The following is an 18,904-nucleotide window of genomic DNA, read 5'->3' as shown; positions in this document are numbered from 1 at the left end:
GGGGCTAGGAAGGGTTAACTTAGGTGTAGAAGAGTAACGAGTTTTAGTTAAGAAAAAAAATAATGTGTGAAAAGGGATATTTTCATGATGACAACTTATTGATTGTGTATATGAATTTTTATTGCATTCTTTTTATAATTACAAGAAAATCATCGTTATGATCTTACTAAGTTGTAAACAGTAGTAATACATTTTTGGTTAATTTTTTAATTACCTAGTTAGGTTGTACAAAAACTACTCAGATTATGGATAAAAGCTAATACGGCATCGCTACGCTATTTTTTATATATTAGAGTACTATATATGATATTGAAACATAATATATCACACAGAATATTAGTAATGTATACCAACTATAGAATATAAAAAATACTATTTAATGTCCTGCATAAATAATATTCTTACAATATAAAAAATGGCAGTAAAGTTTGTCGTAGAAAAAGCTACTTAAATATCCCTTCCATCTGCTTGTAACAATTATATCTTTATGGCAATCTTTATGGCACTCTCACAGTTCTTCTCGGTTTGATTTATTTATATTTTGATCAAGAATGATCATAGAGTTTTCTGTATCACTAATATACCCTTCCTCACCGGTATAATGTATTGGATAAATTAATAACGGGTTTGCAGAAAGTAATATTAAATTTCGATTTGGGTAGTATGTTTTCCAATCTTGCCTGTATAAAGCAAATAATTTTGATATGTAATATCATATGGCAGTTTTGTTATAGAATTCATGCTAGAAATAATTTTGTTAGTAACTTATACCTAGGATGAACATCAGATAATATAGGAAGATATTCGTCAACAGGTACTAATCGTTTTAGTGGCATTGCTTCTACAAGTTTCCTTGCACCACTTGCTGATAATATATATCCTAATGTCCAATAACTGTAGGCAGCACGTACCAAATACTTAGATCCATCAATCCAAGATTCAGTATCTTCTACTAGTCTCTTTCTTCCCAAATAGCTAACATGATACATTCAATTTCATATTGATGTAATTTACAATCAAATTTGTAATTTTTGACATATTGTTCGTTATTAATGGAGCTATTTTAAATATTGGCTACTTACACCAAATCCCATTCAAGTTGAAGATCATTTAGCTCTGTTAAAATGTAGTTTACTTTTTGTCGAAAGAATGGTTCAAAACGAACATCATCTTCTAAAATTATACTACTGCCAAAATTATTTTCAATTACCTAATAATTTTCCAATTATATTATATGATTTTAATCTATTAGCTTAACAACTCAATTTCTTCTTTTAATTTTATTATAATTACCTTATTCCATATTCCATAATGACTTAGAAAACAGCCAATTTCACCCATAGTCATTGACCTGTAATTATTCTTCATTATTATCTATTATTAATTGCTTACATTAGCTTACTAGTTACTTACCTTTTGTGATATGGATCTGTGTATTCTGGTAACATTTCTATTCCTAATTCTTTTAGAACTGTTTGATTTAATGCCCTAAATTGATGAATAAAAATTTTCATTTTTTCCACGTTTAATAAAAATACATTGCATCGTGTAGAAACGAATGAAACATACGATTCGGTATAGATTTAAATATCTTCTTATTTCGACTTACCTACCATCAACGGCATCGATTGTTTCTACTCGAATTCCGAGTTCTTTGAATAGTTTATGCATTCTATCGCGTCTGTCAGGCCTTCTTACAAGATTTATCATATAAATATTGTCCACTTGCAATGTATCTTCGGCAGGATATTGTACAAATTGTTCGAGATGCGTCGACAATGGGATATAACTATTATCCGCTGAACAAAGGAAAGATTCGCGTTGTATGTATTAAAATAAACTTTCTTTCGTTTTCTCGATCGATTCGACTTACATAATATTTCTGTTTTAATATTAATCAGTCTTGGTAGATCATCGGCGATCGTTTTTCCTTCTTCCAACGGAACCATCACGAAACCATAAATATTATCGTTACAAATAAATAATGGCACACCTAAATTGAGTGTAAAAGTAGAAAAGTCAGAGAAAGGAACAGAAATTCTTAATGAAAGACAGAAATTAAAATTCACCAGATCTTTTAGCACCGACGGCAAAAGTTATAATATCATCTATAGGTCCGTCGTATCCATTCAAATTTTTCGGATTGTACGTCAAAAGATCCGAAGCATGCCTTCTTAAATTGATAAGAACCGCACTGTGAATCATTGGCACATCGAAACATCCTTTTTCCTCTCGAAACAAGATCGGTTCGTATCTCTCTGTTCTTAAATAATAATAATCGTCCGTCATTCCGGCCCAAAAATTACTGTACATGCCATCGGACTTTAGCAACGGAGCGACGACAGTCTGATTCTTTGAAATTAATTCATCAAGAGTATTTGGATTTGTTAGAAAAACGTCTGCGTCTAGCATCTAAAGTGGAATGTAGAGAATAATGAATCAATCAAGGTATCTGTAAGTGTAGATCGATTCGTATCGATCAGATCAATCAAAGAAGGGAATCTTTAAAGCTTTTACCCAAACGAAATCTGCCCAAACATTTCTTGCCGCGTTAAGTACTTCCTCGCGTAAATTGATCACATGTAAAAATCTTTCCGTCGACCAATGACTAATTCCAATCTCATCTGCGAATCCATTCGATTCTTCGTGAAAATTGACTTGAACTACATGATACTTATTGCCTTGGCTTTTTAACCATGTAGATAATATTTCGATCGAATTATCGATATTATGATCACTATAGATTCTTAAACAGAGTATGCAATCTTTAGTTAAAACAATTTCGAAATAGTTTGCAATTATTAAAGAGGTATATGTATGTATACGTAGAATAATTTAAAAACGATTTAAACGCATGATATCGATACATCTTGACTATCGCATTATCGATTCGCGCATCCGCAGAGGACACTTTGAATTGATACGTGTATCAGCGGGAAATTACAATTTCTTAACATATTAATTATGTTTGATTATTGAAAGATGTACATTTGACTACATTCCGTAATATTATTAATACACTACATTTGACAATCAATCTTATCCGTTCAAACCAAACTCTTTCTTCATATGTAACAATACATTGTTTGTAAATCTTGTATTATTCGCTTTATGGTTATTCAGAGGTAAAAAATGGAATTTTTATAACAATTTTGCTCGTTGGTTAATCGAGTACAATTTACACCAAATTCTATTTCATTGCACATCGTGAGGTTTACGAATTTTATTCTAGAACGTTACTGGAAAAGTGAGGTTACAATATACATACTTACCGGAGATGTATGCGTTCTTTAGGATAATTTAATTGTTCCAAAAAAGTTAGAAAATACGGTAATGTGTGCGCTTTGTTTCGTACTAAAACCGCTATTAAAACAGTTGGTCTTTTCAAATTGTTACCCTCAAGTATCGAAATCGCAGTAAAAGATACTATGATAATGCCAGCAAAGTGTACTAATTTCATCTCCGTTTTTCGAATTTCTCTGATACTCTTCTTTATCTTTCTAATTTTTATTGCTTGTTCGAAGCGAATATATAATGTATAGGGAAAAATTAAGAGAGCCTGTCACTAAATAACTAAATATGTAGAGTCAGAAATTTTTCTTCACTATTTTACATTTATTAATGGTGTACTCTGATAATATACCACCTACGAAGTATTATACCACTCCCGTTGAAGATGCATAGTCGGTAACGTGGTAAACTTCATTTGGATAACTTTTATATGTTCAAGATAAAGAAATAGTTTTGAGTTACATAGAAATAATACAACTAAAATACATTAATAAATATAAAATATTGATTTTAATACTGATTGATGTACTATCAAAGATAGAAGGCATTCCTTATGTTAGAATAATTTTTAAATCACAGTAGTTAATCATGGAAATAACAGTTTATCTAAAAGTTTTCCTATTTTATTAAAAAGGATTTAATACGATATATAAATACAAATTGTTTTAGAAATAACATTTATTTAATATTTTATAGGATTTAATTTATTACTTCATCATTCCTCCAATGAAGATGTTTCTTTTTCATTACCTTTTCCTTTCTTTTTCAATTTTGGGCTATAACTAAGGCTTGATTTATCAAAATCTAACACCATAATACCTAAATCACCGCTGAATCTGTTCTTAGCTACCTATAAGAATATATTGTTTAAATATATCGTTTCCATTGAGATGCCTTTTCACTTTTGTACACATACTTGTAAATATTTTTTCCCTCGAATACTAGTGAGTCTTTTGTCTTGTATAATAAGTACATTGTCAGCTTCTTGACTTGCTTTTGCACTTCCAAAAATGGACGCAGTTGTCAATTCTTCGTTGTGACGTTCTTTTCTGGGATGTATTATCATGGTTACATGACAATTGTACGTAGTAGCAAAGTTCCTAAATCTTGCTATTACATCATCTTGTTTCCAAAATCTATAATGCAATCACATTCTTCTACATAAAAGACAATAACATCCTGTATAAGAAATATCCTACAATACCTGTCAATGTATTTTGAACTTTCACTTGTTCCCATCATAAATTGCACATTATCAATTACAACATGAGCTATATCATGTACATAAGTCGCATGCTCAACTGCCTATAACAAAAAGTATTATAGTGATAAATTTGAGTAAAAGACACTAATTGTATCATAGTCATATCTGTACCCACATCCATTACTATCTTAATACTTTGCTGACCATGAAATGTCATAAAGTAAATTGGTAATTTTTCAAAAGCATTTGCATATAAATCAAAGTTTTGTAGATTTTCATCCAATGGCACCCCTACCATTTGTTGTAGCATAGTTTTTACTAATCGTACATTTCTTATTTCAAAGCTACCCCATAGAGTCTGGACACCTTGCATTGCTAAATCTAAGGAATATTCACTCATAAAAGTAGTCTTACCAGATCCTAATTGAAACAGAAATATTAATGACAAAAGTATTACTGTTAAGATTAGACTTATAAATATTTTATTATATATTGTAGTACCTGTTGGCCCAGTTAATACCGTGAACTCTCCCCTCCTATGACCTTTCAGTATGCGGTTTAGTGTTGAATATCTTTTCCATTTTATTCCTTGTACTTTATCATTATTTTGTAAATCACTTAAGACCTCTTCTCTAAGTTCTTGAAAGGTGATTATACTTTTATGCCGTAGCGATTGAGCATTTTGAATAATACCTTTTAAATCATAACCCAGCTCAGCAGCTAATTTTGGTCGGGGTTGTAAATCTGTTGGTCTAATAAAATAGCATCTCTTTTCATTCAATTTTTTTGCAAAGTTTTTAGCAGAATACCAACTTTTTTCATCGTTGCCAAACCATAAAATTAATTTTTTGAAGGATTCCATGTATGGTAATAACTCTTGAGGTAAATTTTTTAAATTGTATGGTAGGCAAATGATCATGTTTGCTGATTTTTTTGATATCAAAGCTAGCATATCGTCTATCCTTTCTACAACTACAGCAGCATTATCACTTTTAGTATACTGTTGCTTATACTTGATACATCCACTGGCTCCAAACGCAGGAATTGTTTCCTCTTCTTCTTGTAGTTTCTTTGAAAGCATTTTATATCCAACTACAGTATTGTTTAAACCGATTAGTGGGAAGTATAATACATTTGTTGTTGTTTCATAAAAACAATTTAATTGAGACATATCCTCTTGTAAAATATGCTGCAAAAGACATTTGATTTTCTTATAGTTAGAGATATACCATTCGATTACTACCTACTGTACTTTTTAGAGTATTTATTTCATTACAGGAAATGAATAATGACTAAGAAGAACTTGGTACTCTTCCACAGATAAATCCTTGATGTTTTGACATCTTTTTGTTACATCTTTCCATGTATATGTGAAGCTTTTCTCTGTCTGAAAAGTAGTTCTTAACGTATCAAGTTCTTTGGTGTTTTTATTTGAACTCGGCAGTGATAGGAACTTTTGCAACAAATCCCAAGTACCATTAGACTTACATTTATCACATATAAAAAAACCTGTGAATAATTAAAAATTTCTTAGTTAGACTTTCCATTTTATTAGAGTATTACCTTTATAGTATAAAATCTATATACCTGTTGTCTTATTTATATACATTTTTGATGCTTTCTTTATATCATTGCATATAGGACAGTTTGTTATAATGCATGAGTATCCTTCTGTTATAGTCAAGCATTTTTGCTTAAGAATTTGTTTCATATGAGATGCAGATATGTTCATCATACAATCTTCATGCTTTACATGATATTGTTGCTTATTGACAGAATATTTAATAATATCTTGTTTTCTTTTTCGAGTACAAATTCTTTGGAATAATTTAAAGAACATTTTAAATATGTATATACATATACCTACATACCTACATACGTATATATATATATATACAGGTTACTTAATTAACAGTCATATTCATAATATTATACAGTTCTTTCCTTAAAATCTCATTCATTAACAATAAAATTTTAATTGCACAACTCAATATTTTCTACTAGCACACAATTTGCTTCTAAAACAATTCAATAATTTACAAATTAATTCAGAAACTTTAATTTGTATCTGAATTTCATTATTTTTATATAAGCTTCTAACTAATTGCTATTTAATTATGTATTTACAATAAAAGGACATATTTATATTTATTGTTTCTAATACGACACGTGCAATGCACTACACGTGTATGTGACTTAAAACGATGGCGCCACTAGTTGTTTATCATTTCGCATCATTGTCAATAATGATGTGCAACAAGTTGAAACATTTCTTTACAAGAGGATACAATGGGGAACAAAAATATGGTATTTTTTCCAAAGTCTAATCACCAACGAGAATACTTTGGTGACCTTTGGATGACCATATGTACGCTTTATTCTTAATAGACCATAACTTTGTGAAAGGTGGTTGATTTTTTTACTTATTACTATTAATACTATAATTTATTACAATGTGATAAACAAAAAGGTCGAGAATTCTTCAAGAAATAATTGAATCAATTTGTATGTATTACAAATTGCACAAGTATTAATTATTAGATGTATTGTGGAATCTTGTTAAACTATAACCATGATACGTGGTTACTTTTCTACCACATTCGGACATCACATATGATGTACAGTTTAATTAGTGTTTTTATGCATAATTCCAAGTGGATAGATGTTCAATGTGATATAAGAAAAATAAAAACAATAAATATTACAGAAAATATGATGTCATATCTGATATTTAATGCAGATAAAGAATGGTTTATTTTTTATATTACATGTACAATTTATACAATTTGTCAGATGTACAAGTTACATGGCTAATTATAGTCTTGTAGTCTAACAAGTAATAGTATATTGTACAATCATTAGTATTTGCATTATATAAATATATGACATTAGTTGAATAGTGATAGTTTGAACATTTATTTATATTCCGTCGTCATCACCAGGAGGTTTATAAAATGAGAGTTTGACTTCCTCTTGCCTGTAACCGAAATAAAAAATAAGATGAAACAATGTTATCTTTTATTCCTTTTCAAAGGATAAATTGATGAGATATTTATATATGCCTCTTACAGTAATAAGTTAATGACAGTCTGATATTACCTTTCCGTAGTATCATTAGTTGTGTTATCCGCATCTGTTAAGATACCAATTTCATATACCATGGTTTTTATGACATATCTGCAACAAAAGTAACAAATAAATTGATATAAATATTTGCTAGAAAAGTATCTCGAGTTTTGTTAAATGTTCTTACAAATTATTATCAGCAGAATCATTTGTTGCATTATTCATCAACATTGCAGTTGTATTATTATAATTTTCATTATCTATACTTGATGTTGAACTTATTTGCACAGACATATAAAATAAAAATAGCGTCAAATATAGTAGATGACAAATTTTGATACTATGATTAGTTTCACTGCTACGCAACATTTTGAATAATGCCTTCGATTTTCTAGCGAACGTTTTTATATGCACAGATGGATGACTTTTTAACACCACTCCCTCCTTTTAACTCAGGGCTACGATGTGTCATAATATATATGTTTTCATCTTGTTCATAAATAGAAGTGGAAAATTTATGAGTAAGAAATCCTTGCAATTGATATAGTTAAAGAACATAAATGCTTGTGGAATATCAGATATATATGTAGTATACATATTACAGAAAAGTTTTAATTGAGCATAAATTTGTGTACAACCAAAGCTTAATTAAAAACGTAAAAGATTTAAATAAAATTACTACATTTCACTTATATATTAATATAGCAGTTATATTATTAGCTAATAATCGGTTCAATTCCATTGTTGGTTTTTAGACGTATGTACGTTATAATTTAATAATATTTAGCATTAATCAATAGAATAAAACGTGGAATATTTTTATGACAAGTTGCAATGTAATATAAGCTACCATACTTATTGAATTAACATCTAGGTGCAAATAGAGTACTTTATACAGTGCATATAACAAATATGTATTTGAAACAGATTTAAAAGGACATTGAGAATATAATTTTTTTTAACTACTGAAGAAATGAACACAGTTAGGAATAAAAAGGCAGAGTTAAATTAAAAATATATTGCTCTATAGAAATTATATCATATCGTTATATTTAATATTGTAATGAACCAAGTACTTGCATTCTTATTTATGTTAATAAATCTGGTAGAAGGATTTAAGATGAAATGCTATATATATAATACTTCTAAAGACTAATTCAAATTTTATTTATCGGAAAAAGTACATTAAATATAATGGATATTCGTTTCCTATTGGATGATCGTCTATTTGAGTGTCTACTATTGTATTTTGCGCCAAAATCACATTCACAGTCAGTGTGCAGGGATTGTTTATATCCGCATAAGTATACATAATATTTAAATACATATATGATATTTTTTATTGATAATTCATTACGTACGGATAGCTTTTAATTGTAATACTCGTGTAACACTGACTTAAATATAATCAGCCAATCAGAAATGTTGTTGGTCTATACTTGACTTTAGTGTTACACGATGCGTCAGCATCAAATCGGTTATCTGTACTTTCTCTTTATAAATGCATGCAACGAACACCATTATCTATATACTATTGGTCAAGTATTGACAATTTATTATTTAAAGCCGTCGGTGATGACATATTGAATAGTATACTCTGAATTTTTCAATAGTTACACATTTAATTTGTCGTCTTTGATAAATTCAGTAAGGTTGTGCAAAACATAACCTTATGCAAGTAACCTTAATGATTGGTAATAAAAATATAATAATAATAAATATTGTATAAATAAATAATAGTAAATATTGCACAATGTATGAAACTAGAGAGGAGAGACGGTTAAGAATGTTCCAGAGGGCTGTAAGTAATGGAATACAAAAATTACTGGGTTTCTGTATTCATTTCATTGTATTTTTAATTACTGTTTTAGAATAATATTCACAATAGTATAGTAATTGTATGAGAATAATATAGTTTGAAATTAAAATAAAAAAGTATCAATAAATTGTAGATTCCTAATGCTACGAGTGAAACATTAAGCGTCTTTGAAAATTGTATGAAGACAGACGCGATTTACAAGGTTGCATTTCCTTATGGATTAACAAGCGCAGCTGTAACATACTTCTTTACTTCTAAGAAAAGTACATTGTTCAGATATATAGCATCAGGTATTACTGGTTTTGTAGTATACAATATAGCAAGGCTAACATATGCTCCAATATGTTGTCAAAAAGCAATTAGGTTGACCAATGTGCAAGATGACCTTTTCTCAAAAAGGTATTATCTAATATTTACAATTATATGATCATATTCAATACTTTGTTGACAAAAAGAACTTAAAATACATTTAGAAAACCAATATTTTATAAGCCTGATAAACAAGAGGCAGAAAACAATTTTGCACCTACCGATAGCTTCGCAGAAGAACAGGATACAAATTGGAGTAATTTTGATACTGGTTTTGATAGCACTTGTACGTATATATAAAGGAAGAATTGATTTATTTGGTTATTAAACTAATGAATTTTATTTCAAGCATACGAATTTAATGATATAAATTATGATACGCAAGAGGAAGCGACTCCTGTACAGCAAAAAAGTGAAAAGAAACATGTGACATATGACGACTTATGGTCGAAACACAAACAAGATACGATGGATTCATATACAACTTTACCTAAGTATAAAGATAAATTTTTAGCATTGCTTTTTTTTAAAAGCTGTTAAACTTCTCTTAATTTTTCTCACAAAATATAATTTTATTTACAGTCCTAGATTTAGTAGAATGCCAATCCAAAGCCAGAAAACGAGACCTAATGAGATGGAAGAATTAATTAAACCTGAAACAGAAAATGAGGAGAAGAATGTTTGGCATTGAAGTATAAAGCATTCTTTTGATTAATAGATTTCTCTTTAGAGTTTCTATGTAACATGATTGTATGTAATTGTTGCATAAAATAATAAAAATTAATAATAGGAGAAGTAAGGACATTATTATATACAGTAACAATATAAAATAAATAATGTTGAAAAAATATTGTTAGTTTACTAAGTTAGTGATACATTTTTATCATACTAATATGGTGAATAATTTTTAATTTACTCAGTATCATACACATACAATAGCAAAGTAGAATTCAAGAACATGAAAAAAGGTTGCGTAATTTTATCATATATATTACACATATTATCTACTTTTCAAATTCTTCAAAAACATATATCCCTGTTAATGATGAAAATGATTTTCAAAATCTTTCCGTGTTTAATAAATGTAAGCGCATGAATATAGAATATAACATACGAGGATAATACAAGTTAGATAGGAATACATAAATATAAAAATACAGACTATCCAGTTCAAGTTTAAGCTGCAAATATGCATACGTTAATTTTAACATGGTGCAGTTCAAAACTATATGCATGTAGGTATGCAGGGCGACTCTGTGATTGGTAACATGTTACCATCAGCGACTCGCCTCAATTCGGCTGTTTTGTGCACTAAATGAATGGTTAACGTTTCTTGTAACTGATCAACGAAGCCGGAATGAATATTTTTGCAAAGGAAAAGATTATAGGAAATTACTTCAAAAATCACTCCTTATATCTTATTTGTCAAATATTGAGGTACATTATATATAAACAATTATACCTACTGTTACGATAACTACGATTAGTAGATACTTCTTTGAATCCAGTCGAAAAACTTGAACAGGTACAAACTTTATTATTATATTATATTGTAGATGTCTACAATTACATTTTTTATATAATCTACTATAGAGAAGAAAATTTTATTCATATAATTTGAGGTTTGAAATGAATCGTAAAATTTATTGTGTATAATTTTAGATTATTCTTTATTCTTTCGGAAATAAGGAATTGGCTACTTAACAAACTATAGATTTTGTATCTTTCCGAAAATGTAATCCATTTGCGTGTAAGTCGTGTAATGGTATCTGCCGTAAAAAACAAAAAGGTATGACTAATTATCGGATGATAAATAATCGATTACGTATTGATGAATATTGTATTAATAATATCGAGTTTGCAGAGATATGAAGGTTTAGTAACAAATTATGCATCTGATCTGTTATTAAGCAACGTACCACCCGTCTATAGTTGATAATGCATACAAACATAAATACAGTTAAGAGAACGAGAGAGAGAGAGAGAGAGAGAGAGAAATATTGTATTATCATTGTAAACATTTGTATCTCGAGATAACGAGAACTAGATTCTCATTACTTTTTCGTTTAGATTAGAAACTTTTTATTTATTTATTTTCATTTTTTTCATGCACGTGTAAATTAATGGGTTCTCCTCCTCCACCCCTCTCTCTCTCTCTCTCTCTCTTTCTTTCTCTTCCGCTCCTTCTTTCCCTCTCTTTTTACTCTCTTATTTACGTGATCATTCGATATCATGGTATAAGGTGCTGTAGTTAAGAATCGATAAATCGGAGCGTGTCATGTTAATCGGTAGTCATTATATAAATAGTTGTTATTGAGCAAGAGTTTGCGCGGCGACGAACTCGCGCGGAATCGTGTAAGGAGGGTCGCGTGCAGTCAGCCATTGGCTATCAAAGGCGACCAATGGGTGAGTACTCCCATTCATAAGTTGCGCTGCTTTCGTCTTGATAGTGGGGAGGTCTTGTCTGTGATGCAATGCAAATTCTATAGAAAAGTTATAAGTCGCTATCATAACCCCGTGGACAGACCCTTGACTGTTAAGCTCTTGCATCGAACTGTATGGACATTCTTTTCTGCGATGGTTCAAAATTCAACGAACGATGGACAACCAAATTATTAAACGATCAAATGACTCTCTCAGTCTTGCTGGAAACAATACTGGTGATCTTTTTTTCTTTCTTGTAATTAGTAGCTTTAGTTTGTACGATCTGTTCTCAACTGTATCCTATGCCTAATTTGTATAATTAATATAAAGATTCTTAGATTTTTATTGTTGATACACCTTAGCGCGCGCGTTGTCTTTCAGAATCTATTTCGTGTGTACTTGCTTAACCCTTTGTACAAGAAAGGAAGAGGAGACTGAATGCGAATTACAATTCTGGAACGGATAGATTGAAATTCGTAACCTATTAATTTGAATGTTATCATGGGTAATGACTTGCGCAGGAAAACTGTTGAAAAAGAGAGAGAAAAAACGAGAATGAAAGAAGTAGGGGGTGAGTTTTATGTGTGCGATAAAATTGTAATTGTGTCGTTTGAAAAAATCTTTGAGTTCAGGCTTTGATTCTAGTTTACACTGAAGATTTGTGCCGCAGAGAGCAATCCGTAAAGGTTCATAGTGTGAGACGGTTGCTGGTTACGATTAACGTGTCCGCTGGGTTTCAATGATCACGCGTTGAAAGGGGAGTCATGCAGGTGCAGGTCATGTGAAATATTTGCACTTTGTCGTAATTTGCGTAACCTGTTGCATATATAATAAATCCGTAAAGCTAAAGTGCCACGATAGAAAATCGTTTCACAATCTAAAGAGAAAGGGAATCCCTTGTTTCGTGGGAGGGGAGAGATTCGAGATGCTTGTTGCTGCATATATTGCACACAAATATATCGTACTTCGTCCTCCTTACCGAACCCGATGGGTTTGGGCCGATTCAGTGTAAACAGTTCACATCAAAACTTTCAATTCAATTTATCTGAATTTTCTTCATTATCCTCACTACATTGATCTTTATTGTTACAGTTGGTGGACGAGGCATCAATCAGTGGGAAGAAGATTACGATTCCGCTCGCAGCCTATTGTAAGTACTGCCTACTTGCAGAAGCATTGTATTTGGAAAATTGGAACAGCAAAGGTATATTTGCAGGCATTAGATCGCGAATGAAACAAGAGAGAAGACGCGTTCTATAGTAGCCGTAGTAAGATGACGTCAGACGAGCGTTGGTGTAATGGCTATGTCTGTTCCCGTTCTCTAACGAGGGAGATCGAGAGAAGGAGATGGAGAGGATGAAAGATCGCGCGACTACATAGGAGCGCAACGGGACACGAAGGAATAAAAGAATTTCTTCGTCGCTCAGTTCTTAGCTAATTCTATTCAGCAACTTTGAAATTACTCTAATCGTATTCGAGCAACAAGATGCCTTCGCAACAACAGAGAGATTCGGTTGAGTTCGATTTAGTACACGACTATATATTCTATCCATTTGTTTATACATCTAGTATTATCAATTTTTAGGTCGAATCGCACGAGATATAGCAAAGGAACCGAGGAAAGAAGCAATAACAATATGACCGTAGGCAAGTGTCATAAAATAGTTATTACATAACGGATTACCCATATGTCTCTATGTCGAAGTTATGCTTTCGAAAAATACCGCCGTTTCCTTCGACCGATCAGGGTGAGATGGAAAACGATAACACACGATCGCTGACGAGGAACGAGGAACGAAAGCGCGGAAAAGGGAAGAAGGCGGGTGCATGTAAAGGTATAGAAGAAAAAAAAAAGGCAAACGTAGTTTGATGGAGATGAGTTGAATATATAGAGAGGGGGAGGGAGAGAGGGAGGGAGAGGGAGAGAAAGAGAGAAAAAGAGAGAGAGAGAGAGAGAGAGGAGGGGGAATGACTGTGGGTGGGCGTCGAGATGGGGCGTGTTTGATGGTTGCCTAGACTACTCAGGTCGATCGCGCCTTGGGGCGTGAACCAGCCAGAAGCGAAAGCTTGAAGTGCTTGTGTACTTTGTTGCGAGGGTAAACAAATGAAGAAGGGACAAGATCAAGTTGATGAGAAAAAGAGAGACCGCGCGATGTGGGAGTGGGAGAGAGGAGGGAGAGGACAGGAACAGTAGTCGCGAGAGCGAGAGAAGGTTTGAGCGTGGAGCATGGTCTGCGGAGGGCTGCATTCACCGGTCAGTTACTCCGGAGCCGTTGCCTTGACAACTCGCATCCGCGCATGCGCGTATGCAACACTACGGGTGCACTAGGATCGCGTTGCAAGCACCAGTTGCGTTTGCTACCCTCACCTATAGTACTGATCTAAGAGATTTTCTCCACCTCCACCGCTGGCTGCTGGAACCAGCGCTATTGTCGCTACCACCACCTCCCCAGTGCTTCACCACCGCTGCTTACCGTTACACCTTGCGTGGTACCATCGTTCTTGGCATCGGTGTCCGTCATCGTTACGCTGTTACTATTGCTACCACTACCATCATCGCTGCTACCATTGCTACCACTTCCATTGTCACCGCCGCTACACCATCATCTTCATTACTATATATCACTACATACATACATACAGATATATATATTGCAGCACTGTCGGTGTTACACACGTTAGCCATCTCTTGCTATCGTTACTTCCTCGTCGATCGTTCCCCTTCGTTGCCATATATCACCACGACCGTTTCTTTTAGTACTCGCAGTCACTCGCAATTTTCTCTTTTAACTTGGAGATAAAAAGTCTGATCACAGGATAGTTTGATGCAGCGTGTCGCGTAGTGGTGTACACGCGCATCGACTTGAATGAAGATTATGGTCACATATGTTTATCGTAACACAGATCGTTATGTATCCGTTATCATCTTGCTTGAAAATGATGTTCTGAAAGTTTCGTAGTGGAGATTCGAAACGCTACTATTTATGATTCCATTTCGAAGTTACCCTTCGATTTCCGGTGCTCGTACAGCTCGACCTTCGATTCCACCGTTTCAACGTTTTCTCCTACTCTGATATCTCCACCACCACTACCTCCACCACCACCTCCAATTTCATCTCCACCTCCGTTTCCACCTCCCGCTGCTCATTTTCCCTCTCCTCGGCTGTCGCGTTCTCCACCTCTTCCTCTTTCTTCTGTGCGGGTTCACGTATCGTTACTACGAGCGTCCGATTGTCATGCGTCGACGGTGTTCGCGATAAGGCGCGACTGTATCGAACCGTTTTCGTCGATAGCTCGCGATCGACCCGTCGACTTTTCGTTCTCTGCGGCTCTCGCACGGGACCCGCTCGTTGTCAGTGATTTTGCAGCGAAACAACCACCCGCGAGGAATTAGTTGCTCCCGTTTCACCAACGATGATCTACTTACGCATTCGCGCACTTTTCATGTCTCTGTAAACATCTCAGTGTCCTGTGACCCGAACGCAACGATATAGCAACAATTGGGAATCTACAAATTGGTGAAACGGATTTCGAAAGGAGACCAACCAAAGTCAAGAGTCGAACAGAGGGACCGTGGCTGGTAGACTTTTTGTGTATCGCCAACGGGGAAGGAAGACAAGCTGCTAGTGGACATCGATTTAGAATCGTGAACGTGATATGGTGAAGGATCTCAAGAATATTAGCGAAGGTTAGCGAAGCGTTGACAAGACCACGGTTACGTTCAATGTTTCGCTGTCGCAAAACCTGCCGCTGTACCTTAGCGTTGGAAAGAACAGCGGCAGGTCGACGCCGTCTTCTTTCGAGGTTCTCCCCGAATGTATGACACAAGATTATGCGCCAAGTGGAAGAAACTCGAACAGAATCGATTTGTCGACGCGCCTATATAGTCGTTGAGAATTGAACGAGGAGTTCGTTTTTATGTGACAAAAGAGGAAGAGGAGAAAGGAAGGAAAGAAGAAGGAGAGAAGAAGGAAGGACAAAATAAAAAATGTCGGAAAGGAGTATTGCAAATTTGTTTGTTTCCTCGCGTTGAGGCAAGCGTGCACTGAAAACATGGAAATTCTTGATGCCACGCGACACGATTACTCGTTGCTTCTGACACACGCAACTTTTCTTCTCTATTGTCAGATCAAATAGAGTTAACCTTTCTCTATTTCTCTCTCTCTCTCTCTCTCTCTTTCTCTTTTTCTCTCTCCCTTTCCCTCTCCCTCCCTCCCTTTCTCTCTTTCTGTCTATCCTCTATTTTCGTGAACTGTAGAAGATAACACAGAATGAAGAGGACGATGGTGCCTTGGAGTTGTTGAGACCGACGACACTTATTCTTCCCATGGAATGTGTCGTCAACACGATAAATTGGACATGATCGAAGGGTGTCGTGAAAAATGATCTCACGTGCAATTAACTCGGAACGGTAATTCAGCTGCGTTGATTCACGCCGGGGAACGATCACGGATTACGCTCGTAGCCGAGCGAAGCGACTCGAAATTAACCGTGGAGCATGATCGTCCGTGACGAAAACGCGAAGATAGCTACGCGAAAAAATCACAGCGTTCCTGAAACGGCGTCGTGGACGTCCGATAGTCGGTCAAGTAACTAGTGGAACGAACTCAACGTACGAGTGGTAATCGAGTGATAATCGATTGGGTGGTTGAGGATTCGGCGACGGTCTTCATTGGTCTACACAGAACTGCAGCAATCAGACGAGCGATAGTAGTAAAGATAAGGAAATTTAATAGACGCGAGTACGACAGCCTTTCTATCGTCGTTGCTGCGCATCGAACGAATTCGAGGATACGAATCGCTGCGATTCTCAACGTCGCGAGCGTACCTGCGAACACTTGGACCGCATCGGTGGATCGCGGAAGGAAGGATACCAAGCAACAGAAAAAAGAAGACATTGGTCGTGGGTTGGATGGTTCTACAGGGGCTAATTGTTGGGAGGTCGAACTGGGAGCATTTAGAGCTAGAGCCAGAGCCAGAGCCAGAGCTGGAGCAGCAACGTTTCTACGACTCTCCGCCACCACGGATGGACGTGAGCGTGTGCTGCTTGCCCGCAAGTGCCGGCTCGGGGGCTCAGCACCCTCATCCAGCAAGTTTGCCTTCCACTGGACAACCAACGATTCAACCACCCTATCAGTATGCCGATCAGATAGTGCCGGACCGGGGTCAGCCCGACGGATTGCAGGGCCTCGGCTGTATCGGTCAGGATAACTGGCAACAGATCTCCTCTGCATCGAACGTCATTGGTGCTGTCACCGCCACTGCTTCCACCACCACCACCTACATTGATTACTCTTGGTTGCAGATGCAGGTGAGAGAATTTATTTCGTTTTATTCTATTCGATTTACTTCGTTCGCTTCGCTCGTTAGACACTTTAGACTGTCTCTATGCGACACAGTAGAATGAAAACGTTGGAAAACTGACCTCGACGCACTTCATCCGCTGTTTGGTGAGCATCGCTCGATTTTTCGGTGACGACAACGGGATGTCAGGGAAGTGTACACTGGAACGTGTGTTTACAGATCGATCGCGTTGGAGAACGCGCGAGATAGCGTATCGATTCTGAGCAAGCGTTAGATCGTAAAATAATAGAGCGAAGTAATAACGGCCATTACTATTATCTTGGCCCAAGTAATCGTTTTTCCCTTTTAGACGCAACGCCGTTTCCACATAAAGCCGCGCGTTGTTGACAGGGCAAATATCCTTTGATACGCCGTCTGTCTGGGACACGCGTCGCACGTCTTTCTACCTAACAGACCAGCTACTCTGCGACTGTATAACTGCTCGTTCGTCTGACCTTCGCACTTCTGCGCTACCTACACGTAGTTATATCTTTTTCGAATCGATCTTCCTCGAATTAAGTTACTCGAAACCATTGGAAAAATTATGGCCCCTGCTGGATCGAAAATAGTCTTTTGCGGGGTGAGTTTTGAGCGCGACAGAAATAGGAAACCGGTTTTTCGATACCGTTATCGATACCAAGAATTTTGACAAGCAAAATTTGCATGGATAGATTCGATCAATTTCGATAGAGCAAAGAATTTGAAGAGAAAAACTGAAGAGAACGAGAAAGAGAGAGGAAGGGAGACGACAGAGGGGCGAAAGTGGCCAGAGCATGGCAGAAGAGTACGGGGGTGTAGAGGTTTCTAATTAACCGTCACCGGAATGCAATCTAAACGTATTGTGACATGCGTAGGATAATAAGCGGACGGAAATCCACGATTATCGTGATCAGGCAGAAAGGGCATCCCGACGACGAGCACCGGACGAACCATTTCCACGGTTCACCGCCCTTCGTTTCAGTTCTGCGTATGATTATCCGTTCCACCGATTATTTCGCCCTGGCGTTCGCTCGAAGAACAAACGCAATTAATATTAGCCTCGAAGATCGGCTAACTATAACGACGATCTTGTTTGCTCGAAGGGAAACTCTCTCACGCGTTTAACGTTACCGCGCTGACTATGCGACCGTCTGCCGCGCGCCAATGGGAATTTCAATTCCGTCCGTCCAATGCGCGCGCTGCGACACATGCAGGCGTCGTTGATCTCGTTCGCGCGCGTACGAACCGCGTTTCCTCGTCGCCAGGAAAATTCTCAACGATACCCACTCGAAGGGCACCAGATAAGGGACAGAACGGAACGGGAAATCGACGTGTTATTCTCGCTGAATGTTTGACTGGACGGAACCGAGTATCGAGCCACCGCTTGCAGTGAGTCACGGCGAATCGTGGATGAGTAGGTGGGTATGCAGTTATGTTGCACGCGTTCGATGTAGACAGGGCCGCAGTCG

At 35.6% G+C, this 18,904-nt stretch overlaps 5 protein-coding genes across 5 annotated transcripts in view; 2 read left to right on the top strand and 3 right to left on the bottom strand.

Annotated features, from left to right (window-relative positions):
* Positions 1-321: 321 nt before the first annotated feature.
* On the bottom strand, positions 322-3,618 carry LOC143431585 (glycosyltransferase 25 family member). Its single transcript, XM_076908442.1, has 10 exons — positions 3,273-3,618; positions 2,518-2,746; positions 2,070-2,412; positions 1,874-1,993; positions 1,610-1,799; positions 1,414-1,488; positions 1,294-1,351; positions 1,083-1,210; positions 772-975; positions 322-680 (listed from the first exon to the last, which is right to left on the bottom strand). The coding sequence occupies exons 1-10, from the start codon at positions 3,458-3,460 to the stop codon at positions 509-511; spliced, it is 1,707 nt and encodes a 568-aa protein (XP_076764557.1). The 5' UTR covers positions 3,461-3,618; the 3' UTR covers positions 322-508.
* Positions 3,619-4,006: 388 nt separating this feature from the next.
* Mtdna-helicase (mitochondrial DNA helicase) lies at positions 4,007-6,335 on the bottom strand. Its single transcript, XM_076908264.1, has 7 exons — positions 6,083-6,335; positions 5,772-6,004; positions 4,997-5,684; positions 4,671-4,915; positions 4,496-4,596; positions 4,208-4,427; positions 4,007-4,141 (listed from the first exon to the last, which is right to left on the bottom strand). Exons 1-7 carry the CDS (start codon positions 6,333-6,335, stop codon positions 4,007-4,009), a joined length of 1,875 nt encoding a protein of 624 aa, XP_076764379.1.
* A 934-nt stretch (positions 6,336-7,269) lies between these two features.
* LOC143431563 (uncharacterized) lies at positions 7,270-8,093 on the bottom strand. Its single transcript, XM_076908390.1, has 3 exons — positions 7,749-8,093; positions 7,595-7,672; positions 7,270-7,472 (listed from the first exon to the last, which is right to left on the bottom strand). The coding sequence occupies exons 1-3, from the start codon at positions 7,928-7,930 to the stop codon at positions 7,415-7,417; spliced, it is 318 nt and encodes a 105-aa protein (XP_076764505.1). The 5' UTR covers positions 7,931-8,093; the 3' UTR covers positions 7,270-7,414.
* A 1,144-nt stretch (positions 8,094-9,237) lies between these two features.
* Positions 9,238-10,484, top strand: LOC143431490 (uncharacterized). Its single transcript, XM_076908263.1, has 5 exons — positions 9,238-9,362; positions 9,514-9,779; positions 9,854-9,975; positions 10,039-10,183; positions 10,272-10,484. Exons 1-5 carry the CDS (start codon positions 9,315-9,317, stop codon positions 10,378-10,380), a joined length of 690 nt encoding a protein of 229 aa, XP_076764378.1. The 5' UTR covers positions 9,238-9,314; the 3' UTR covers positions 10,381-10,484.
* A 6,458-nt stretch (positions 10,485-16,942) lies between these two features.
* LOC143431561 (uncharacterized) overlaps positions 16,943-18,904 on the top strand; it is a 33,328-nt gene continuing 31,366 nt past the window's right edge. Inside the window, exon 1 of the mRNA XM_076908388.1 lies at positions 16,943-17,424. Within this exon, the coding sequence (XP_076764503.1) occupies positions 17,026-17,424 (399 nt within the window). The 5' untranslated portion in view covers positions 16,943-17,025. The remainder of the gene's footprint in view (positions 17,425-18,904) is intronic.

Source organism: Xylocopa sonorina, chromosome 18 (genome assembly GCF_050948175.1).
Source record: "Xylocopa sonorina isolate GNS202 chromosome 18, iyXylSono1_principal, whole genome shotgun sequence".
Taxonomy (NCBI): domain Eukaryota; kingdom Metazoa; phylum Arthropoda; class Insecta; order Hymenoptera; family Apidae; genus Xylocopa; species Xylocopa sonorina.
This window is presented reverse-complemented; position numbering and strand designations above follow the sequence as displayed.